This window comes from Palaemon carinicauda, chromosome 9, assembly GCF_036898095.1.
Source record: "Palaemon carinicauda isolate YSFRI2023 chromosome 9, ASM3689809v2, whole genome shotgun sequence".
Classification (NCBI taxonomy): domain Eukaryota; kingdom Metazoa; phylum Arthropoda; class Malacostraca; order Decapoda; family Palaemonidae; genus Palaemon; species Palaemon carinicauda.
In genome coordinates, this window is record NC_090733.1 from 69,919,722 (window position 1) to 69,943,860 (window position 24,139).

Sequence of the window (24,139 nt, forward strand, 5' to 3'; positions counted from 1 at the left end):
TCAATGGCGACTAAATTTTTCTGGAAATTACTGCTAGTAAAAAAGAAGTTTCAAGCTCCTCCCAATAACAAAAGGCCACACTAGTAGCTTTGGTTTCCTCTGCTGCTACACATTTTTTGGTCTTGATGGGTCTTTTGATTGCTATTCTCTAGATATATAATAAGAGGCAAAACTTTGGGCAGACTTCTAATAATGTAGAGTGCACCTTCTATGTTAGAAGTCACTGATCTTTACATTTCCTATATCATAAATTACATTAAGGGCTTCACCATTGTTGATGGAGGAGAGCCAAGCTTACCAATGCTCATCTTTGCCATCAAAGTTTATCTTACATTTCCCTAAAACAGTAATTCCTTTCCATATCGCAGTTCACATATCATGCCCACCATATATCGTGGATTTTCTCGCTGATGTATATAAATTTATATCATTGACTCCTCCGTATATCGTATTTTCTGTCTGATAGGTATTTATAGTATTTCAGATTTTAAATCCCACCTAAAAATTAATACAGTAAATAGAAAAAAGTACAGAACAGTACCATATGTAACACATTAATCAAAATATATTAAAAGAAAATACATAGTGCATCCCATAGATGAATAAACAAAGAATCACATATACTGTATAGATTATAAAACTCTGGAAATTTGGGATGTGGTCTAGTTTGACCTGAAGATTTTGTACAGGGCATATTATTGGGTAATTAAGGAGACACAGCAAATCACGGCACACTGTTCAGTATCCTGGTGCTGATGCTAACGGTAAGCAATCACAGGATCCCTCTCCATCCTACTACAGCAATCAGTATTCTGGAAAATTACAAATTATTTCTAGATTTATTTCTTATTATCACTTTTATTGTTTAGGTTGTATTTGTACAATGCATTACTGTATTTCATATATACTTTGTGTACTGTTTATTTTCTTTATCTCCAGTCCATCACAAAAAATTCTTTTTATTACAGAGTGACGGTGCCCTGCACCCAGTGGGGATCATAAGCTAGAAATTTATTATAAGATGAAAATTGTCAAAAAAAGGGTCACTTGGATAAATCATCTAAATTAAAGAAACTTGGATTGAAGCCTATTAAAGATAGGCGGCGTGATTGATTAGGACTCCCCTCTGCAATTGATGCCCTTTGAATTTTAATCCAGTTGTCATGTAAGATATCAGTCCTTAAATTAGGAAAAAACTGAATACCCTGCCAACAAAAGGGCACTGTAGAAGAATTGGAGAGTGCTAGGTGAGGGAAAGCAATGATTCACTTTGGGGGATTCTTAGGATATTGGTGCAGTGGGCACTTTAGTGAATAAACAAAAACAAAAAACAAATAATACATGTCTTCATTATCAGAAGGTAGTTGAAGACTTATGTCTAGACCCTGTTGACTCACTGTATAGGTCGTGAATCGCAATGTTGTGGGGTTCTCCATTAAGCTTAAAGTTTTCTTATGTTATCAGCTTGGAACTTTGTCTTGATCATGTTGAACTTGAAATATAGCTGCCGCTATTTATACTGGACTCCATGCATGCCAGTAATAAGTGAGAAGGCATACCTCTGGAATAATATTAAGCAACTACAGTTCTAGCTGGGTCCCCTTGCCCAGTATAAAATCAAGGGGTGGTGTCCAGCACCCAGTTCATCCTTGATTGTTTACTTTTTTTTCCCAGATTTCTAGGTATTCCACTGTTTTATCTTTTTGTGTCGTGAACATTGGTGTGTGATCGGCATTCGGACATTAGGCAATCTGCGTGCTACTTCTGGCAACAGTCCGCAAACCGCTACATTTTTGGTGCACAGATCCGGGAAACACCTACCTTTGAATATGGCACCGTCATCGACCACAGGTCGAAAGGCTAAGAGGAGCCGTAATTGAGATGTGGAGGGCCTCATCTCAATTGTCAGTGACCTGTCAACTCAGGTGAAGTCCTTGACACTTCAGGTGGCGGCAATAAAGACCTTCGAGTCTCGCCAATATGACATGTTGCCACTGAGGTTACAACCACCGTGACCACCAGTGCCCCCGCTATGTCCCCGGCTTGACCAAATTTCAATGGTCTCGCTATTCCTGTAACTGGAGAGGGTCCATGAATTGAAGGTCTCCAGTCCCCTCCAGGGTTCTAACTGGTACTCCCACCTGTACCAGAATTCTGGGAGTCTCTTGTTCGGAGTGGACTTCTTGCCTCCTCGTCTGTATCATCAACTAACCGTTTTATTCCACCAGAGACTTCAGCAAGTGGACAAGGGGAACAGTTCTCGGGTGACCAAGCGACGTCCAGCAGACTGGAAAAGGCTCCAGCAGCTACGGCTGAAGCAGTTCATGACAAGACAGGAGCTATCCCAAAGCGTAGATGCCGGCCAAAGACACCACCAGATCAGCCATACCCGAAACATTGACCTTGTCTCAGGAGTCAACCAGAAAAGATTCTGGTAGCGAGACATCTGGTGACACTTCCAGCTCTTTTCCCAGTGTCAGCTCAATTGACACTGTCTCCACCAACCATGTTCAATTCCTCCAGACAGACTGCCATCTGTCTGATCTGCTCAAGGCCCTCGACTCCAGGAATCTTCCACCTAGAAACTGGCCACAGTTTTGCATGATTCCTAAGGGATTTTGAGGCCTACTGCGCCAGTAGATATACCGCAGGAAGCTCTGGCCGGAGGACCGCTGAGCTAGGAAAGTTCCTGAAGGGGGAAATCAAATAAGGCTTTCTCGGGAATAAGGGTCCGGAGATCTTATACCACTACATGAAGGAACACCTCGACTGATGTCGAGAAGCCCGAGAGAGGAGTGATGCAGGGGGGAAGGCCACCTGTGAAGAGGGTGAGCTGCTGAAGAATTATACCGTCAGGTTGGCCTCAATGTACAGGTCGGCATATCCTCGGAGTAGCTTGGACCGGAGAGAGCCGAGTCTCTGGCCACTATTAATGTCTCCGATGGCCTTTAGTCCACCTGGCAGGATGTTCTACACCTGTTGAGTGTACTCGATGAGGCATCCCGTCAGCATAGCCAGAAGGCAGAGGACTTGGCCATTAGTCGTTTGGGACAGTCATGGCACGGCTCATATACCAACAAGGTTGCCATGGCTGCCCCAAACTGTTCAACTGTACCTACCGAGTGTAGCCACGCACTCCTCCTCGACCTGTACCCAAACCTGCACCTGTGGAAGTGACCCTGACACTATCATGCACCCCGGATAGATCTCCTCAGTTCAAGAGGAGATACTGTACTTGGTGCAAGAAACCAGGTTATGTCGTGGATGAGTGTCGGAGACGCCTCAACCTGTGCCTTCGCTGTGGTTCGGCCAACCATCATATCACACAGTGTGGGCAACAGGCGCCTCTGATGCAGCCACTGCCCACAGCCCTGGGAGGGAGACCACCTCCATCCAGACTCCTAATAGGTGGAGGGTAGTACCAGTGAAAGTTACTCCGACGCTGTCGTCCTACACTGGTTCGACCAGTAGCAGGGAGATCCGAAGTGGGAGCGAGTCCAATGCTTCTTCCCGGATTGTTGAGAAGAAGAAGAAGAAGAAGAAGAAGAACTGAGGAGTATCATAGGGCGTTAAACACCAGACCTTTGGTGTAGATGATGGGGCTGCATCAAAGGAGGGTGAGTGCTAGGAAGCTTGTTTCTAGTATTCTGGTGGCAGCCTCGTAAATTTCAATTTCCAGGGTTACGCCTCAACCTGAGAAGGTCATTGGGCATCCAATGACTCCTTCAGGATTGGCCAGTGATAACCTGTCCTCGACACTGTCCAAAGCTTCCCAAACTGACTCCTCCACGGAGGAAGCAGGAAATGAGGCTGTATTGAAAACCGTTCATAAGGTAAACCTGGCGCAGTTGACTCCTGTACCACTAATGGTTATCCCAGTGACCATGTCGGAGTTTCCATCAGGAGCGTTAGATGCTCTCCTCGACTCTGGAGCTAAGGTCAACCTCCTGTCATCGAGTGTAATGAAGGATTACCAGCTGCAGATGGCCACCGACACCATTGATCTGAAGGGTTTAGGGCAAACAGGACCTAAGACCTTAGGTACAGTCCTGTTGACCCCTAAACTGCATTGTATGATACATTCAACCCGAGTGTGTTCCATGTAGTGCCTTCAGGGACTATGGCTGACCATGTAGTGCTTGGTTACCAGTTCTTGAGAGCAAATGGGGTGATAATTGACAGAGCCTGAAATCAGCTGAGCATTGGCAGTACTCCCCAAGATCCTCTTTGGAAGTACTATGTCCCTACGCACTTGAGGTCCACGCTGCCGATTCAATCAGGATTGCCAGTATTGAGCTAGTACTCGTTGTTGTTGCTGTAGACATTACTAAGGGGCTTGACATGTCTTTTAGGTGCCCTGCTTGTCCAACCAACTCTTGGCTGGAGATGTATTATGATGGCAACATCATGACTCCTGATCTGTAAAGGAAAGCTACATCGATCCCTGGCATCCTAGAACTGAAAGATGGGAAAGCCTCAGTTTTAATCAAGGGTTTATCTGAAGGAGCTGCCAAGATCAAGAAGAGTGATCTCTTGGGGATGGTGTTCACCATGTCAATGGTGGATGCTCCTCTATCCTGCCCAATAGCACAAGAGTGCAACCTTACACCTGAACCGAGCGTACTGGAAGAGATAGACAATCTGTCCATCTCTGATGAACTGGACTCTTCTCAGAAGGACCAGTTCTGTCAAAGGGTTTGACGTCATCTTCCGGTCATCAGTACTAGTGACGATGATGTGGGAAAGTGCTCGAGCACACCAATACGCATCCACCTGTATGACGAAACACCCATTTATCCGAGGGTTCGACGGTTTGCAAAACCTGTTGCTGACGCCATCGAGAAACAGTGCAAGGAGTTGCATGAACTGGGTATTATTGAACCCAGCATCTCTCTTTGGTCTTCCCCCGTTCGAAAAAGGACAACAGTACTGTATACGGATGTGTGTGGACTACCATAGACTGAATAAGGTGACTGTGTCTACTAAGTTCCCAATGCCAAACATGGCAGACTCCATATTTGGGCTACAAAGAGTCAAATTCTTTACAACCCTTGACCTGGTTCGTGGATCCTGCCAGTTACTGTTGGCAGAGGACAGTAAAGAATACACGGCATTCTCTACCATCTTTGGACACTGGTAGTTCAGATGCTTATCGTTTAGACTGAAGAATGCACCTGCAGTGTTCCTTAGAGAAATGCAGATTATTCTCCAAGAGATTTTGAAAGCCAAGGTGGTTGTTTACATTGATGAGATGTTGATCCTTGGGCGTTCTTTCGAGGAACACCTGAAACTGGTAGAACGAGTTTTAACTACTCTCCAGAAGCACAGACTCAAGATAAAACTTGGTAAGTGTTCTTGGGTTCATGACGAGGTCAAGTATCTTGGTCATCTGGTTTGACGTTCTGGTATGCATAAGTTGCCAGAATACACCCAGAAAGTGGAGGACTTCCCTAAACCTACCACTGTGCATAAGCTTAGGGATTCATGGGACTGGTAAACTTCCAACAGAAGTTTATCCTTATGTGCTCACAGATAGCTAAACCGATAAATCCTGAGGGACCAGAAAACTGAAATGAACTGCAGAAATGAACTTGGACTGTGCCTTTGTGAGCTTGAAGGAACTGATCAAGGAGGACATTATGTTGTCGTACCCTGACTACTCCGCTGATGGTAAACCCTTGGAGTTATTTGTTGACACTCCGGGTGAGGGTGCTGGTGCTTGTCTGTGCCAGGAGTCCTTGGAGCATCCCTGGGAGCATTGGGTGGTAGCGTACGACTACATGATCTTCCTTGATTGCGAGACCCATTAATCTACCATTGAGTGTGATGCTCTGCGATGGGGAGTGAAAACCTTCAGGGTTTTCCTCTATGATTAGTTCTTCCTGATTCATTCTGATCACCGTCCCCTGATGTATCTTCATGACATGAAGATGGTGGATAGTCATTTAGCATGGACACTGGAGGAGCTGTCTGAATTTAACTTTCTTGTTAACTACTGTCCATGTGATCAGAATGCCACAGCAGACTGGTTATCCTGCTGGCCTGCATTAACTGACTGTTTGCTTGCAACTGAACTTGCCACTCCCACGTTGCCTACTGGACTGGCCTTGTATAAGGAAGTTCGTGGTGGTCCAGATTCTCTCATAGAATCCTTGGAGCTAGTCCTGAACTGCTAGACGGAAGGGTCAGGTGTTGCACCAGACTCTCAAAGAGTCCTGATACTATAACTGAAACTCAGAGCAGTCCAGGACTTGTAGACAATAGTCCGACTTCCTCTGAAGTCTCAGAGAGTTCTGGTTATAATAGTGATGATGACTCCTATGGTGTGGCTGTAATAGATGCCGGTCGACTAGGCTTCAAACTGGACAAGACTAGCAGGAACAGGATCAAGGCAATGTGTTTTCCAGGTACAGACCCAGCTTTGGAGATGGTCTAGGCAGCGTCTAACCAATTGAACCTGGAAATCTGGGTCCATTGGGGTCCCACTTGTCCTGTAGTCTATCGTGAACCATCCATGACTGAGCCTCAGTGAGTGCATCTTCAGTGTCTGTCAGGACTGCATTTTAACCCTCTGACCGAGATCCGTAATATCCCTCCAACTGATGTGATTCTGAGCCATAAGACGGAGGTCAAATCTCGAGTGCCTGATGCTGAGGACTTGGTCGCTGATGACCAGGAAGCACCAAAGGATTGTCCTATAATCCAGTATGTAACTGAAATGGCACCTTGTCAGTCCAGTTGTACGCATGTGTCTCAATACTCAACAGTAGGGAATGATACAGGAAACCTTATTTTGTGCGCTTGTTGATACAGGAGCACATGTCTGTCTTGTAAATGAGTCTGTACTGAGCCAACTTGGCATAGAGTACCAGGTACTGTAAGGAGAAGAGTTAGAGGGGTTGACCGGTACCTGCACCAGCATTCTAGGAAACGACCAGTTAGAGGTGAAGTGTCCTTCCGGGTGGAGACTATCGCTGTTTAACTATTTGGTGGTAGCTGCCAAAGATATTATTAACCTTTGTTTTGTTCTTGATAGGAGTCTACTGGACGCAGCCTACAAGACACTGGATTCACCCCGAGAACAGTTGGTGTATGACCACACTAATGTTCTTCAATTGTATCTAAAGGTACTTTAAGTCTCCCCACTGCGTACCGAGGCCACTTTTATGAAGGTGACTGACCCTGAACCTGGTGGCCAAGATCCAAGGAGATCATCAACAGATCCAATCTGTCATCAAAATGATCTACTTTGGGGTTCCCGAATATCGAGTTCCATGCTCCTATCTCCCCTATACGAGATGTTGGTCTGACCTGGAAGTGCACCAGGGTTGACTAGGGAAGCGGAACCCAGACGGCTCAGTAGTCCCGGTAGTCACCTTCTATGTCCTGATAGACCTAGTTGCCGAGACATATCTCCAGAATGCTTACTGGGGGATCGAGAAAATGACTGCAATGCTCTGTCAACTTGTTTGGGCACAAATCTTTGATTAGTGTAATCAGGGATATGTGCCGCACTTGTTGGGAATGTCAGACTTGTAAGGTTTCAAGGGAGGTGGTTGCCCCACCAACCTTGAAAATAGTGACCTCTTCTCCTTTTAAATTGTTTACTATGGACCTTGTGAGTCTCCCAACAACCAGTACTAGTTTTATTGGGTGTCTGATGTTAGTTGACCATTATTCCAATTGGGTGACGGCAGTAGCCATAAAAAATAAGAAGAGCAGTACAATATGCCAGGTGCTTGAAGACAAAGTTTTTCCTGTTATACCTTGTGTTCCACTCCGGATATTGACTTATAACGGCCCTGTGTTTATTTTCCAGGAATTTACTGAATTGTTGGAGCGGTACAATGTTGTAGATGTGAAAACAACTTCGAATAAGCGCTCTAGTAATGGTGCAGTGGAGCGGGTGAAACGTACCATTGAGGAGTTACCGAAGGTGATTTCTGGGGAATCTCAGAAATGGGACCAGTACTTATCCCGAGCAGTTCTCAGCTACAATCATTCCCACCACACTGAGATTGGCTGTACTCCAGCTGAGAACATACTGACGGGTGCTCACGATGTTGATAGTATTCTGCTGCTGTCAGCAGAAATGAGAGACCCATGGGCTGAAGGACATCCTCGGTACAAACCGTTTAAGGAGAGTTCTCTGGTTCTTAAGAAGGTGCACCAGTTGAGACACCTGTCGAACAAGCTCATCCCTTGGTTTGAGGGGGGTATTCCGTGTAACTAAGGTGCATGAGAATAGGGTCACCAATGAGCTGCAGAGACTGCCCGATGGTGAACTGGTAAAAGATCACCATATCCAGTTATAGGCCTGGCTTGAACTTCAAGTCTGTCTTAGGAGGCACTTTCTTTGGTATCCAAAGGGTCCTGATACTGTAACTGAAACTCAGAACAGTCCAGGACTTGTAGATAATAGTCTGACTTCCCCTGAAGTCTCAGAGAGTTCTGGTTATAATAGTGATGATGACTCCTATGGGGTGGCTGCAATAGATGTATCATAACTTTTGTCCTGACATTGTAACAAGTCCTGACGACAAAGGAAAAGTTACTGTCCTCCTAGAACTATTACTCAGCCTAAGCCCATCCTTAAGTCAGCTAATACATATAAGAGGAAAAGAGCACTGGATGCCTGGTTATATCGCCCAGAAAATTTTGATGAGACTCCTTTATAGCAGCCTGATTCTGTTTGAGATCGTATGGTCCTCCAACTGTGGGAGAACAGCCCCACTGAAATGTGTGAAATCCCAATTTTGACTCCCGAATTGGTGGTTCCCTCTCCTGGGCTCAAATTTCCAACACCCTGATTCTTAGCCTCCTCTTTCCGAGAGGAAGGTGTCGTTCATCCTCCAGGGAAGTTTCCAGCATTCCATTGCTGGGACCACTTTCTGCTGGCTCCAAGAGTTCCAGTCAAAAATGGTTAAGACCTGCTAGTGTAGAAAGCCCTGCTTCTGACTAATCAGTGGCCATTTATCCTGATTATGTCTTTCTTTGTTTTTTGCCACCCGATAGTGACGACCAACTGTTGCCTGAAAATCCCACCTCTAGTGGATTTAGTCCCCCATGGACTAGGTCAAAAGGTCCTGTTCCTTATCTACCTTTAGTTCAGCCTCGAGTTATGGAGTGGAGGCCTTGTCTAACTGACCAAACGAATACTACAGAGAGGGAGCTGTCCTCAATTACTGAGTCACTTCAGAATACAAACCCTTCCGACATTCTGAAGGTAGATTAAAACACTGCTCGGAACTTGAGGCTGAAGTGGCACAGTCAAGTGTATTTTACCTGGACCCGACAGTTCTGTTTGGCTCTTCTTTAACAGAGCTTTGCTATAAGTCATCACCTGATTTCTCGGGATTTTCATTGTCCTCTTCTGAGTTTAAGGATTCTGTCTCTGGTCCGCATCAGAGTATTTCGATAACCCATAGATATCAACTGTTGTGCGAGGTCATCGGTCAGTTAAAGACATCCCCTTTGTATCTGGAGAGTCGCCGGCTTAGCCTGTCTCCAGTGCTGCGAGAGATTAACATGGCTTGCCAGCATATTGCTGAATCCCAGCGCATGTCCTGAAACAGAATTTTGAGACTCAGAAGAAGAACTAAAAATCTTCCACTGAATTAATCCCTGAGAAGAAGTTTTTTATTTCAAGGTTTTGTATAGTACAGTAATTACTTTTTTATTAGTTATTTTTTATTCCCACATTGGAGTAGTTGAAAGGATTATGTGGGGAAAACTGTATTGAGTCATGGTTTGTTTAATTGTTTTATTATTTGTTATAACTTTTCTGTGACCGTGACAAAGTTCTATTAGATTCAGTAAATTTTTATTGTACTGTATTCTTTAAAATTAATTTTGGACTAAATTAAATGTCATTTTTCTTTTTCCAGGATAGTTTTATGACTGTATGCCTGTAATACTGTAATTTTGACTGTAATAACTATTGTGATGTAATGTAAATGTATGTTTTTGGAGCATTGTTGGTAGGAATGGGTGATAACCTAATTTTCAGTTTTTATCGTATAATCCTAACACACTTTTTTTTTTATATCATGAAACTGTCAGATGATGTACCTAATGTAATCTGTATAATTGGATAAGTGGGTGAAGGGATGGATGATGAGTTAAATTTCTTTTAGTTGATCATCCTACCTCTCTATTGGATTTTTTTTTTTGTAAAGTAATATATAGTCACTTAAAATGTACAGAGTTGGTGTAGGGCATTGTTGCTTGTCATGAGGAATTTTGAGATGGACTGAAGATCTAGTGGGGGGGGGGGGGATGGGAAAAAATGCATGGGACAAATGCAAATTATTTCTAGATTTATTTCTTATTATCACTTTCATGTTTAGGTTATATTTGTACAATCCATTACTGTATTTCATATATATTTTGTGTACAGTTTATTTTCTTCTCTCCAGTCCATCACTAGAAAATTCTTCTTTTTGTTACGAAGCAACGGTGCACTACAGCAGGGATCATATGCTAGACAGTTATTATGAGATGAAGATTGTCAAAAAAAAGTGGGTCACTTGGATAAATTATCAAAATAAAGAAATCTGTATTGAAGCCTATTAAAGATAGGGGGCGTGAGTGATTACGATTACCCTCTGCATTTGATGCCCATTGATTTTCAATCCAGTTATCATGCACGGTATCAGTCCTTACATTAGAAAAAAAAATTAATACCCTGCCAAAAAAAGGGCACTGTAGAAGAATTGGAAAGTGCTACATGAGGGCAAGCAACGATTTACTGTGGGGGATTCCTAGGATATTACTGCAGTGGGCACTTTAGTGAAAAGAAAAAAACAACGCATTTGTCTCCATTATTAGAAGGTAGTCGGAGATTTATGTCGAGACCCTGTTGATTCACTGTATTGGTCGTGAACCACAATGTTATGGGGTTCTCTATTAAGCTTGAAGTTTTCTTATGTCACCAGTATGGAACTTTGTCTTGATCATGTTGACCTTGACCAAAAAGGCTTTGTCTTGATCCTAACTGCCAAGGCTGGCTTCTGTTAACATTTTAGTTTTGTATCTGGAACCTAATGGGATGGGAATATGAAGGAGGCTTTTTTGTAGTTTATATTACTTTTATGTGTGACTGACTGAGTACTGTAACCTGTTCTGATGAATTGTATTCATATGTGTACAATATGTGAATGGTTTATTCTTTCAAAGCATTTTATAGTCCAGTTAGTGTAAGACTGAAGTGAAGAGGGATACTAATTTTTATCCTGCAATAGAAATTTTCGTATTGATGTACAACCTTATTCTTTTCTTCATAGTTGAATAGATTTGTGTTGTTGCTAATCCTCTTTCAATATACTTCCTCAACTAAGATATTCCCTGTTCCAGCCTGAGGATTTTTTCTTTGTAATATTATTTTTTCCTCCCCTAATGTTTGTAGTGTTCAAATAACCTAAAATACAGCTGCTGCTATTTATATCGGACTCCATGCATGCCAGTAATAAGTGAGAAGGCATATATCTAGAATAATATTAAGCAACTATACAGTTCTAGCTGGGACCCCTTGCCCAGTATAAAATCAAGGGGTGGTGCCCAGTGCCCAGTTCATCCTTGATTGTTTACTTTTTTGCCCAGATTTCTGGGTATTCCACTGTTTTATCTTTTTGTTTAATGAACGTTAGAGTGTGGTCCGCATTCGGACACTGGGCCGTCTGCGTGCTACCCCTGGCCACAGTCCGCAAACCACTACAACATTATTCAGTTTGCTTTTACGCACATGTAATGGATATTGCTTCACTTCTTTATTTGTAATGTATGGTAATGATTTGAATTTGTGTGTAAGCTTGTGAAATTATTTCAAGCTCGGTAATGTTCTAAGGCATTCTACACCTTTTATAGGGTCTGACAGTAGACGAAAGTGCCAGAGGAAAATGTTTAATGTACTTTATGTAATTCATAATGTTCGTTTAAAATCTAAATGAAATTACTAAAACGTAGAATGTAAAGGGGTTTTATTTGTAATTATTTATTTCTGATAATCTAATATCATTAAATTAATTATGAATGTATAACTATTCAAATATAGAATGCATTATAAAATTCAAAATGGGAAAAATACCTTGAAGTTCCAGCGACACATCAGATCAGCATAAGTGCCAACTCAGTTGGAGTCAAGAGCTCAGGGAACCTAAATTTACGATTCCAAGTCTCTCTTGTAAACTTTGTTATGTATTATTGTAATAATGTACTGTATTACCTCAAATGTTACGTGTATTGAGCGCAACATTGCATCATATTGCATTGATAAAACATGATATAAATTGTACATAACTGAAATAATGTATTTTGATATTAGGGTTCAAGCATTTATTGATTACCTCAAAGATAGGATGTGATTCTTTCTACTTTTGTACTGGAGTAGGATTTGGGTCTTTTGAGAGCGATGTTCTATTGTTTGCTCTTATGTTTTGGTTTTTGAGATTGTTTATGAAACGCTCGACAGAGAAAAATTGGCGATATCGGAAGGGACAAACAACATCACTAACTCATGGATAGTTACTAATAATTATTCACTCATTTTCAGGTGAGTAATATGCTGAAATCGCAAGACGATTTACAACCTACTTAACACTTTATTTCTCTCATTCTAAGTTGTTGGCTGCCTAAAGTTACTTTGCTTGGTGATTGCAAGTAGGTTAACTTAGTAACAATAAAGTAATCGTAAGTTCTGCATTTCTTGTTCCTCCATTGGTATCTAATTTGGACTGCAGTGGTTAGGTAGCCTATATGTACTACTTTTGTGAGTGTCCTATCTCTAAATGAGTGTTTAGCCTTCTGTACCTAATAACTCGGAATCTGAAAGTGTATGAAGAATTGAAAATTGTGATTCTACCATAAAATAAACAATATTCCTTAGCAATCAACAAGAATTTACTACACTTAGTATAGCAGAGAAGAAGAGACTTCCCAACATGCTTAAGGAAGGGAGAAGGTATACGGATGCAGGGTGCCATTATAGCATTAATGAATCTACTGTTCGCTGTATCCAGTGGGACGTAAAAATATAAGGGCAGCTGCAAATATGACTCTTAAAAGTGTGAAAAGGGTGGTAACTTCCAACAAAAAGACTATCGCTAGAATGGAGTCTGCATAGAATATGATTTGCAATACGGGAGTCCAGATTGTCTATTAAAGATATAGTACTATGTATTCAAAATTTGTGACTAAACAGTCTTGGACATAGCTACTTTTTTGGTTTTGGACGAATATGAAGCTTTCAAACTTGAGTTAATCAGCTTATAAGGTTGCGCAAGGTTTGAAAAGACAATAATTCCTCACTTTCAAAGTCTATCAGTGTTTTCTTCCTGCTCATCTTCCTGTAATGCAGGTTCAATAAAAAAAAAATCAGCAGATTTCTCAGTTTCTTTACCTGGAGATAGGGGGGACTCACTTTTGGCAATAAATGCACTAGTGTCAACATTTACCCAGCTGAGTTAATGGCCAAGCTTGTAAGCAAACGGTGAACAATGTCATCTGAAGCCTCATGCAAACAATCAGCTTTAGTTGAAGTTTCTTTCACCCCATCAGAATTTAGTGGAATCATACAATATGCCACACGACCCACATAAGTTATACAGGGTTCTTCAGGAGTGCTTACTGTAAGGGGCAAAGGGATATTAGGATTGCAGCATGGCAAGGGTTTAGCAGCAGAAAGATTTAAAGTAATTGAGGAATTCCAAGCTCTGTGAGAGAATTTCTAATCTGTACTGCACAGCAAACTTTTAGAACCCTTCCTGAAAGAAACACTATCACAACTGGACTTAATTTGGGAATTTAGATTAGGCTTTGCAACTGGATGGATAAGAAAAGAATTCGTTTCTAAGAGGGGATTGATTTGACTTTTGAATTTTAACAACTGAAGCTAGCAATATCAAGAGCTTACGAAGTTTGTCCATATCGAAAGTTTCCCGATTATATAAATTGTCTAAGGGTGCAGGCATGTCATTATTGTTGTCATAACGCTGTAATCAATTAGCCTAATCTTCCCTGGTTTAGGTTTTTTCAGTTTTGTGATTTGAACTGTTTAACTTGATCAGCAAAAATCGAAATATAATTTTCCACGAGATGTTATTCAAATAACAGTAATGTCCCAAACATGAAACACAAAGGGAATGCAGTTCATGATCTCCAAGAAAGAATTCCTGTACACATTCAACTCAGTATTTTCAAACAAAACCAGGGGAAGACATCTTAATACACAGCAATGAGCAACTAATCTCGAGAGCATCTGAACTTAAGCGAATTGACGGTAAAACTGGAATGACATAGAGTACCTTATGTGGCAGTCCTGGCGTTTTTGCCATTTACTGCTGAAGTGTTCCCTTTTTTACTAAAGGCAAACATTCATTGAAGAAAGTCAAGGGGATAATATATGATTTTTTAGCTTAACTTGTGCTGATTAAACTGAGCTTCTGGAGAAGCAGTGACGTGAACAGCAGGGGAGGTTCATAGAAATGAAGAGATCCTGTCCACATAAGCACCACCTGTTATGATGACGATTTATGCAATTGGGCTATATTGCCTGGCAATGGAGACGATGAGGTAATTCAGAGGGAAAACCCTGTATTTGCGTACAAGTGAAATTTGGAAGAGGCAGAAAAGCAAAATGAATAAAAGGAGTGGGAACATAAGCATGCAGAAGTATAAAGCAAATGCAGCTAGGGCTGAAGGAATACTGCCAAGAACCTTGAGTAATGACTACAATGCACAACATGAGCTGCACTAATGGCACAATCTCCCTAAGGAGCACCCCTTGTTAGTTCTTAAAACTTTTGGCTTCCATGTAATCTATATTACACAAAATCAGAGGATCAATTACATTTTCTATTCTATTCATAGCCTTTGGAGTGTCATAAAATATTTCACAAATGAATATCAAGTGGATTATTCATAAAATGATTCAACAACAAATATGAATAAAAAGTTATCTGTAATCATTTAGTTCTAGATAATCAAATTCTACACCAATAGAGTATTATAGTATATCATTCACAGTAAATAATCATGAAATCACAGTCATACTGGAATAAAAAAGTAATAATGACATTTTAAACAAAGAATGTCCTAAACAAATCTAATCCATTATTAGCATAACAAATTCTTGAAAAATTCAATTGTAAGTTTAATTAATTGTTATACAGAAACAAAATAAACTTCGTAAGGATAATTCTACTTACCTTTCCCTCCATTTGCTTTTCTTTTTTGCTCTCTACGCTTTCTTCTCTGATTAAGCCATGTAAGTTTATAAGCCCTCACATTAGCACCCACAAAATATTTAGTATTCTTAAACACCTGGACTGTAATCTGTTAGAGATAAAGTAAATGCAAAAATAAAATCAATATTTTTGGTTAGGATTACAGTATGCTTCTACATATCCAAATATTTCTAAATAATAAAAGATAAAAAGCAATTTCTCTTTGAACTTAATCAGCATTATTTTGCATATTTTGTAAATACTGTATTTAGTTCTCATGAAAGACTTTGACATTATCATTAGATTTCAGATGTTTGTAAAACAGAGGTTTGTGACTTTAATGTTATAATAAAGTGAAGCATCTAAACGTGCTTTATACTGCAAAGGTGGTTATTAAGTAGCAAACATATTAAAAAGTATCGCTATATCAAATTGATTGTATTATCATTGTATAATGTCTGCCCCAATGCGAGTGAGGAAATGCATCAATATTGTTTAAAACTGGTTCATTAAAATAATCTTTCCAGAATATTTTCACCTTTGTTTCGGAAAAATTTAAATAGAGGTCAAAAGCACATCCAAATCTAGTTAACCAAGGATTAACCAAAGAACCCCCTCCTCTACCTTCATAATGGAATCAGCCGCATTCGACTCCTCAATCCCCTGCCACTGAATGAGTTTCCAAAAGATACTTTCCTGAAGAGGGGAAAGCCCAATTAGGTTCCCATTTGTGGTTTGCTTATCCAAAGGTCCAAGCACTACAGGCTCCTCAATGTGAGCAGAGGGAGGAGCTGGAGGAACAAGGATCCCCAAAGAACTGGAGAGTTCTTAGAATGAACTGCCATAGATGGAGCAGACAGAAGCCTCAACCATTTGAGCGGTAGGAGAGGGGTCTTCAGAGGCCAAAGGCTGACAAAACACCAGGGGGGGTGCCTAGAACCAAATCCATGGGGATCACCCAACAGGTGCATCTCTGTGGGACCCTAGGGTAAGGCAGTGTACTCTTCAGGGACCAAATTATATTCAGACCTAAAATCTTTGACTTGGTAAGAATCTGGTTTGCTGCAGTTCCATGACTGAAACCCCTTACTGATAAGTCTCCTGCTTTTGGGCAGTAGAGATCTCAGAGTTCCTTGTAAGGTATGTTTTCTGTAAAGCGAGAGATCTGGGTAAAACTCTTCGTTCAGACAGAGAGGTATCTCAAGCTTTGTCACCCTTGTGTCATTTTTTAGGCAGCCTCAACCCACTGCAAGCATGACATTACTAGGGTTTGGCAGGGTTATCACAATCCAATTGGATACATTTAGGTTTACAGGCAGCAATCTGTAATAAGATACTATCTAGCCCAACCAAAATATGGTGGTAGGTCTGCTTTCCCCCACTCCTGGGAAAAATGGTTCATTCTTTAACTAATTATTATCAAAAGGAAGAAATTAACCAGCCCAATGAGTCAAACTCGATTCTTAAAGAGCTTGGCCAGTTAAATTCAGAAAAAAATATTATTCATATTAATGCTAAAAAATATATAAAACAAAATATATAGTAAACACAATGGGATAAATTTTTTAATAAATAGAAACTTATATCTTATCTATAAAGCCTGTTTCGTAAAAAAGTTAAAATCTTGAAACAATACAAGGTCGATAAAACACTAACTAATTACTCCATAGCACTAATCGGTGAGAGGATCGTGATGCACAGGTTATGTAAATTCAATCAGGTTAATTCTACCCTAAAAATGCAGAAGAGGAACTTACCCTCCCCCTGACTACCTCAAATCGAGGATGTGAGTATTGAGTGTCTGGAGCCGAGTGTCTGAATTGAGAGGCCCAGTAAAGCCCCCTAGCTGAGGGAGGAGAGAGGGGGGAAGAGAAACCTCAGAGCTACAGAGGAGGAAGACCCCCACTACTGTATAAGGCCAAACCCAACCAGCAGTTGATCAGAGACAAGATCTAATAATATATTGCTTATTCATATCACTAAATCCAGTAATAAATTATACATGTATGTGTATAATGCAGGAGAGGAGAGGAGGCCCTAGGAAATTAAATGAAAAAATTCTTTATTTCTATATTCACCTATGTTTATATTGCTCCTTCTCTAGAAGCTACCTTTCTTGACATCCGCCCATAGAATTTCATACAAAAATGTACCATTTTCTTTCCTTTCTAAATATACATGCCTCCAGTAAAGCAATGGAACAATCTATCGGTTAATTAAAAAATAAAATACTAGATGTTTTCCCATTATTCATTTTCGAAAATTACCTACTCCTTAACATATCAAATAAGTGAGAAGGCAAATGGGCACATATGAGCTACTGTATGAAAATTTGGTGAGTAGAGAAGAATTTATTAAATTTCTGTTTATTTCTATGAACCTCTCCTGATGTTCACATCCATGACTCCCACACTCTGATGGAGGTGGGATGCCAGTGAAGGAAAGATAGGTCAACAAAAAATGTAAATGTACAACATAATCAAAATTGTAGACTCAATAGGACTAGATTTCAATGGGAATTATTTCATAAAACCATTTAAAATACAGGGTTCGAGATGGTTTTTCCATCCTTATTTTAAATACTGAAAAGAAAATTTATATCTTGCTTGCATTAAAAAGAATTCAAGAGGGCCACTACAGATGTCACTATAGAACCTAAAGGACAAAAATACTAATTAGAAAGTCAGGATTCTTCAATATATTGTCTATCAACCCCCAAACTGGTTTGTTACTGAACTGTCTAAAATTCTTATCAAAAAACCTTTCTGCAAAAATTAAGATAGGTAAGTTCATTCCTAATGTCTAGATCATTAATTTTCGAGGCTTTCCCTTGGACAGTGGACAAATTGACATTTTCTTTTGGTGACGGATGAGGTTAAGTAATGACACACGAGTGAAGACATTGTTAAGGTCTGCCCTATCATCACTGGTTAGTAGGCTTTTAAAATGAATTACCTGGACTTATTCTACTTTATGTAACCCGCAACTAAAGGAAATCGGTAGCGATTAACCATTTTCTGAAGTTAAAATTTTCATACTAATCATATATCTTTAAATACAAAATATACCACGGGGAATAACAGAAATAATTAAGTTCTTTGTTAAACTAATCTTCAAGATCCATGTCAAAAGGTAACAATGCAGGAAACCGACTGCAATTTTGGAAGAAATTGGTAATAATCTGCCTAGTAGGGTAAAAGGCTTTTTCACTAAGCAAACTTGAAATGTCTGCCTTACTCTTTATTTAGGATAGTTCATAAAACTCGGGAAAAATTAACTATGTATTTTCTATTTCATTTGGCTTTCTCAAACAGTTTATCTTAAATGGTAATTTAAAATCATCTTAATCTATTTAAAAAATCTTACTACGGTCAGCCGTAGTTATTCACGGGTTCTATCTTCACAGATTCGGTTATTGTTGATACAGAGAACTATATAACCTATTAAATAAAAAATCCCGTATTCGCAGTTTTTCAATAAGTATTCTTGCAGCCCATTGATTTCCTACTGACTTTGCTCCTTCGCACATGGCATGCTTCATGCCATTTCCCTCTCCACACAGCACAACATCCCATATCTTGGTGACCCAGCTTCACTATCGGATCGTCTTTCCTCGCATGTGCATCTTCCGCTTCAGTCTTTTTGTGCAGAATCATGTTGTGATGTTAAATACCTGTACATAGCCAGTGTGTTTATAGTGATTTAAGTATAAAATGAGATATGTATCGCCTTAACCAAACCTTCGACAGCTCAAGAGTTGCTTCATGCTTCAGAGTTATTGTGTAGAACTTTGTAAGTAAACAGTTAATGGTATTGTACTGATAGTTTTTCTTTTAAATTTTATTGTGTTTGTGTCTTCATAATGTATTATTGTTATTGTTATATTAACTAATGTACAGTACTGTATACAAAATACCATACTTTACAGTAATAATGTAGCTACAGCCTACATATAAGATGAGTTGAGCGGTTCAAGTCAACCTACCGAAAACAGGGATCACTTATCAGCGTTACTTAACTAAGCTGTAATGAAGTGATTGTACTGTATCAGTGAGTGTTATTAGATAGGATCAACAGTGTTTTGCGTTACAGTGAGTATTACATGTATGTATAAGTGGCAATGACTCATGTTATGTATATGGTAAGTCATGTGTGTACATGTACTATACACTTATTGAAATGTGTTCATTTATTATTGCAATACTTATACCCTCATAGAAACCAAGTAAAAACAATATTAGGCAGTACAGTGGGTTACTTTAGTGAGTAGTTGACTGTCCATAGGCAATGGGCAATGAGTTAGGAGTTAACCCATCCTAGGGCAGCAAGTATTAATATATTCTTGTTTTTCACACCGTCTCTGTTACCTAAACTTTCAGCGAATAAGGATGGGTGACTGTACACTGTTTTCAAAATGACTGAAGTGTATGAGATAGTGAGTCACTAAACAATACATTTACCTTAGGAGAGAAAGGAAATGGGTTAATGGTCTTTCCCAAATTGCTCAGACTTATGATAAAGTGGTGAGTTTCCTCTGTCTTTGCATAGATATTTCGAAGAAATGTAAAATGCTTTGACGATCCTATCAACCAATTCACCAATAAAGGTAGCTCTTCTTCTAAAGATGCATCTATAAACAATCATGAGACTCCATTCTGAATTAGAGTGAAGACAATTACAATCTAAAGACACCAAGATGAACCTTATTCAATCCTCTATTTTCCATCTAATTTGGATCATGAAGAAAATTAAAATATCCTCCCATATTTTTAATTCAAAGAAATAAAATTATATTCTGAGTCACCAGCCTTAGAATGCATTCACAGGAATCCTCATTATGCAATACAGATGACTAAAAATTCTTGATGAGCATTGGCTGTGCTGCAGTATCATCAAACAGAAGCATTAGTATTGGTATTTATGTCCGGACTAGTAGCAATTATATTAACAATTAACATGATTAAAATAACTGAAGATGTACTAACTCTTAAATTATTCAGGTTCAAGAAGTGTCATAGAAGCCCCCAAAGGTTACACACACAAGAACCACCTGGCATTACATATTAAAGAGCTATTTGACAAATTTTATTCATTCAGGGTAAATATTGCAACATGCTGGATTTCTGCTTGTGTCGGAGTTGATGGTAATGAAAATGCAGATGCTACGGCTAAATGAACAATAAATTTATCACAACTTGACATTAAGCCCCCTGTTAAGGATTAAAACTATATTATTATTATTGTTGTTATTATTACTACTATTATTATTATCCTTATTATCATTACCACTTGCTAAGCTACAACCGTAGTTGGAAAAGCTGGATGCTATAAGACCAGGGGCCCCAACATGGAAAATAGTGAAGAAAGGAAACAAGGAAAAATAAAATATTTCAACAACAGTAATATCATTAAAATAAATATTTCCTATATAAACTATAAAAACTTTAACATAATAAGAAGACAAATGAAATAGAATAGTGTGCCCAAGTGTACCCTCATGAAAAAGAACTCTAACCCAAGACATTGGAAGACCACGGTACCGAGGTTATGGCACTACCTAAGACTAGAGAACAATGGTTTGATTTTAGATTGTCCTTATCCTAGAAAAGCTGCTTACTATAGCCAAAGAGTCTCTTCTACCGTTACCAAGAGGAAAGTAGCCACTCAACAAATACAGTGCAGTAGTTAATCCCTTGGGTGAAGAAGAATTATCTGGTAATCTCAGTGTTGTAAGATGTATGAGGACAGAGGAGAATCTGTAAGGAATAAGCCAGATTATTCGGTGTATGTGTAGGCAAAGGGAAAGTGAACCGTAACCAGAGAGAAGGATCCAATATAGTATTGTCTGCCCAGTCTCTAGCGGTAGTATCTCAACGGGTGGCCTTTCATTTGAAGGGGCTAGGGTTCGATCACAAGTATGAGATAGAATTTATATATATATATATATATATATATATATATATATATATATATATATATATATATATATATATATATATATATATATATTCAAGTAAACCATATGTTTTTGATACATTAATGTCTGGATTCTCTTAAAGACCTCGGGATCAGAGCCCCAGGAAAAATCACACAAATACAATAGCTTCGTGGCCAAGTAGCATGTCATTGTTCATACAGATTTCCTGGACAAGGGTTCGATTACCGGCCGGTCAGAAGCTAATGTCTTTGAGTGATTTCACCTGGGCTCTGATCCCGAGGTCGTTAAGAGAATCCAGGCATTAATGTATAAAAAATATATGGCTTATTTGAATATGTAAAACACATCTAAATGTGCAAAATTTGTCATATATATATATATATATATATATATATATATATATATATATATATATATATATATATATATATATATATATATATATATATATATATATATATTTATATATATACATATATATATATATATATATATATATATATATATATATATATATATATATATATATATATATATATATATATATATATGTGTGTGTGTGTGTGTATATATATATATTTCTGGGCTCCGACCTGTGCCGCCCAGTGAAATACTCCTAGAGCACTATTTCTAAGGAATATAACTGCTATATATTGCCAGAGAAAAAAAGCATAGGAATGCCAGGTTGAACCCAGCTCGCTCACCTATATAAGGTGTCGGTATAAAATACTGGGGCGTGATAATTCACAACCAGAGGTCTCGCATTATTTAGATATCTCCTCTTCAAAATCCCCGCCACAGCGAGGTGCCGATCAACACTACTACCACTAACCCAACCCACGCCAGTGACGTCACTCCTTTATAGCACTTGTTGTTATTAAGTCTAACATGTTTTTTCTCGTGTTTACCCTTGGATTTATCATTATTTTATAATCGATGGCCGATTCCCATGATACCCCATCGAAGTTAAGTACTTTATCCATGAGTTTTAGCGAGATTGGGCAGTGTAACCTCTGTTTTTATTAATTGAGAAGTGTTTATATATGAACGGCGTCCCCGTTCTTACCGTTCATGGTTCGGCTCTGCCCTTTTTCTCGTTAGTTCGTCCGTCATTAATATTTGTTCGAATTTTTAGGAGTTTTTTCCTTACATTTATATAGTACACCGTCTTTATGCTTTCATCTAGCATTAATTTTATGTTATCCTATGATATCAGTGTTAGCGTTTCATCAAGGAGTAGGTTATGTTGGTATGCCTGCATTCGTGCATGTTGGTGGATTGCGTCACCTTTGAGATTGTTTCGCTAGTTCTAGGAAGACGACCATCTCACTTATTATTATTAAACCTTTTAGTTTTATTACGCTCCACCTAGTTTTACATTTGGTTCGAGTGGGACTTTCGCGTATCTTGTTGTTTTTACTGTTCGATCTACCGCTTCAGTAACTAGGTTGGTACCCCTGCTTTCCATCTGCTGATGGCGTCATGCTCCTCCCTTACCACTCGCCCGAGTCCCTCTCTCGCCATATTATTTCTGCATGCCTAACCTTACTTACGTGATTTCGCTTTTAATTTATTAATTATTTTTATGTATTTGTGCATTGATATTATATTTATTGCTTTACTCCGTTATGATCATATTTTTGGGATTTTCATGTCATGTTGAGGGGATCTCCAGTTGGTAGCCCTGTCTACCACTATGCACTGGTGATTCCCCGGTACCATACCCCCCCCCCCCACAGGTTGGGGAGGCTATTCCATCCCCCCCTCCTCCAGTGTACACCCTTCCTCTCACTCGATGGTTGTTGGTTATGACATACGGGTCAAGTATGCTTGTTCCTCAGTCTTCCCTCAACGTTCCGACATATTGAGGACTGAGTGTACCCACGGGGTGTGACTTAGTCTTATTCATTCATACCGGGCGGTTTCGTCTCCTCCCCTCCCGTCGCCCCGATTGGCCATCGGTCGGGGGAGGGGGAGGGCCGGGACCACCGGGGACTATCACACGTGATTAGTCGGTATGACTGCACCTTGGTGTAACTTTTGCTTTTAGCTATGGTTGTAAGAATGAGCACTTATATTAGGAGTGTCCCCACCTACGGTACCTCCTGCTATTATCGTCCGCATAGGACTTATTAATATCCCATATCATATTATATTCTACATGAATCATTACCTTCGTCCCGGTACCTCCGGTTGGGTAGTGGGGGTTCCATTGGCTCCAACCGCGCTCTCCCGTGGTACCCTCCCGTCATCAGACATCGGAGCCTCCGGGCTCTTAAATACAAGATCTGTTGACACTGACACAGTTTTGATTAATATCCTCCCTCCGGGAGCCCTATTCAATTACAGACATTAGTTTTAGATCATAACTGGAGTTTTCTATTTATGTATTTTAAGGATGTATCTTAGGTTACTTTAAGTTACTTTAAGTTTACTTTAAGTTACTTTAAGTTTACTTTACCAACCCTGTTCCCCGGCCCCGGGGGCCCCGGAACTAGTTTTGATTATATTTATTCATCACTGTTTTTTGCATCCTTTTTCATCCCTTTTTATTTTATACCTCCCTGGTAATGACGGGATGGTATATTCCTCGCTATGACAATATTATTTCATTGATAATCTTAACTTATTACGGAATTGTTTCAACAATGTCTGTTAATTTTTATAATTTTTTCCCCGGTTACTATACCGGTTCGAAATTTTGTTCATAGCCTTTTGTCCCGATTTCATATCGGTCTATTTTAAGAATCCGGAACACCCGGATCTTTTTAGGTTATTAACCTATTATGGGATACTCACGTATCTGTATTTTATTCTATACGTCCCAAGTAGCGACGGGATAGTGTATTTCAAGGTATGACAATATTATTTCATTGATAACCTTAACTTATTACGGGATTGTTTTAACAATGTCAGTTTATTTATAAGTTTTTCCCCGGTTACTAAACCGGTCCTAGAGTTGTTCATAGCCTTTTGTCCC

General features: G+C 39.5%; 1 protein-coding gene across 1 annotated transcript in view; it reads right to left on the reverse strand.

The window, feature by feature from the left end:
- Nucleotides 1-24,139, reverse strand: part of LOC137646990 (RNA N6-adenosine-methyltransferase mettl16) — a 570,608-nt gene that overhangs the window by 45,696 nt on the left and 500,773 nt on the right. Inside the window, exon 10 of the mRNA XM_068380072.1 lies at nt 15,204-15,330. Coding sequence (XP_068236173.1) covers nt 15,204-15,330 — 127 coding nt within the window. The remainder of the gene's footprint in view (nt 1-15,203; nt 15,331-24,139) is intronic.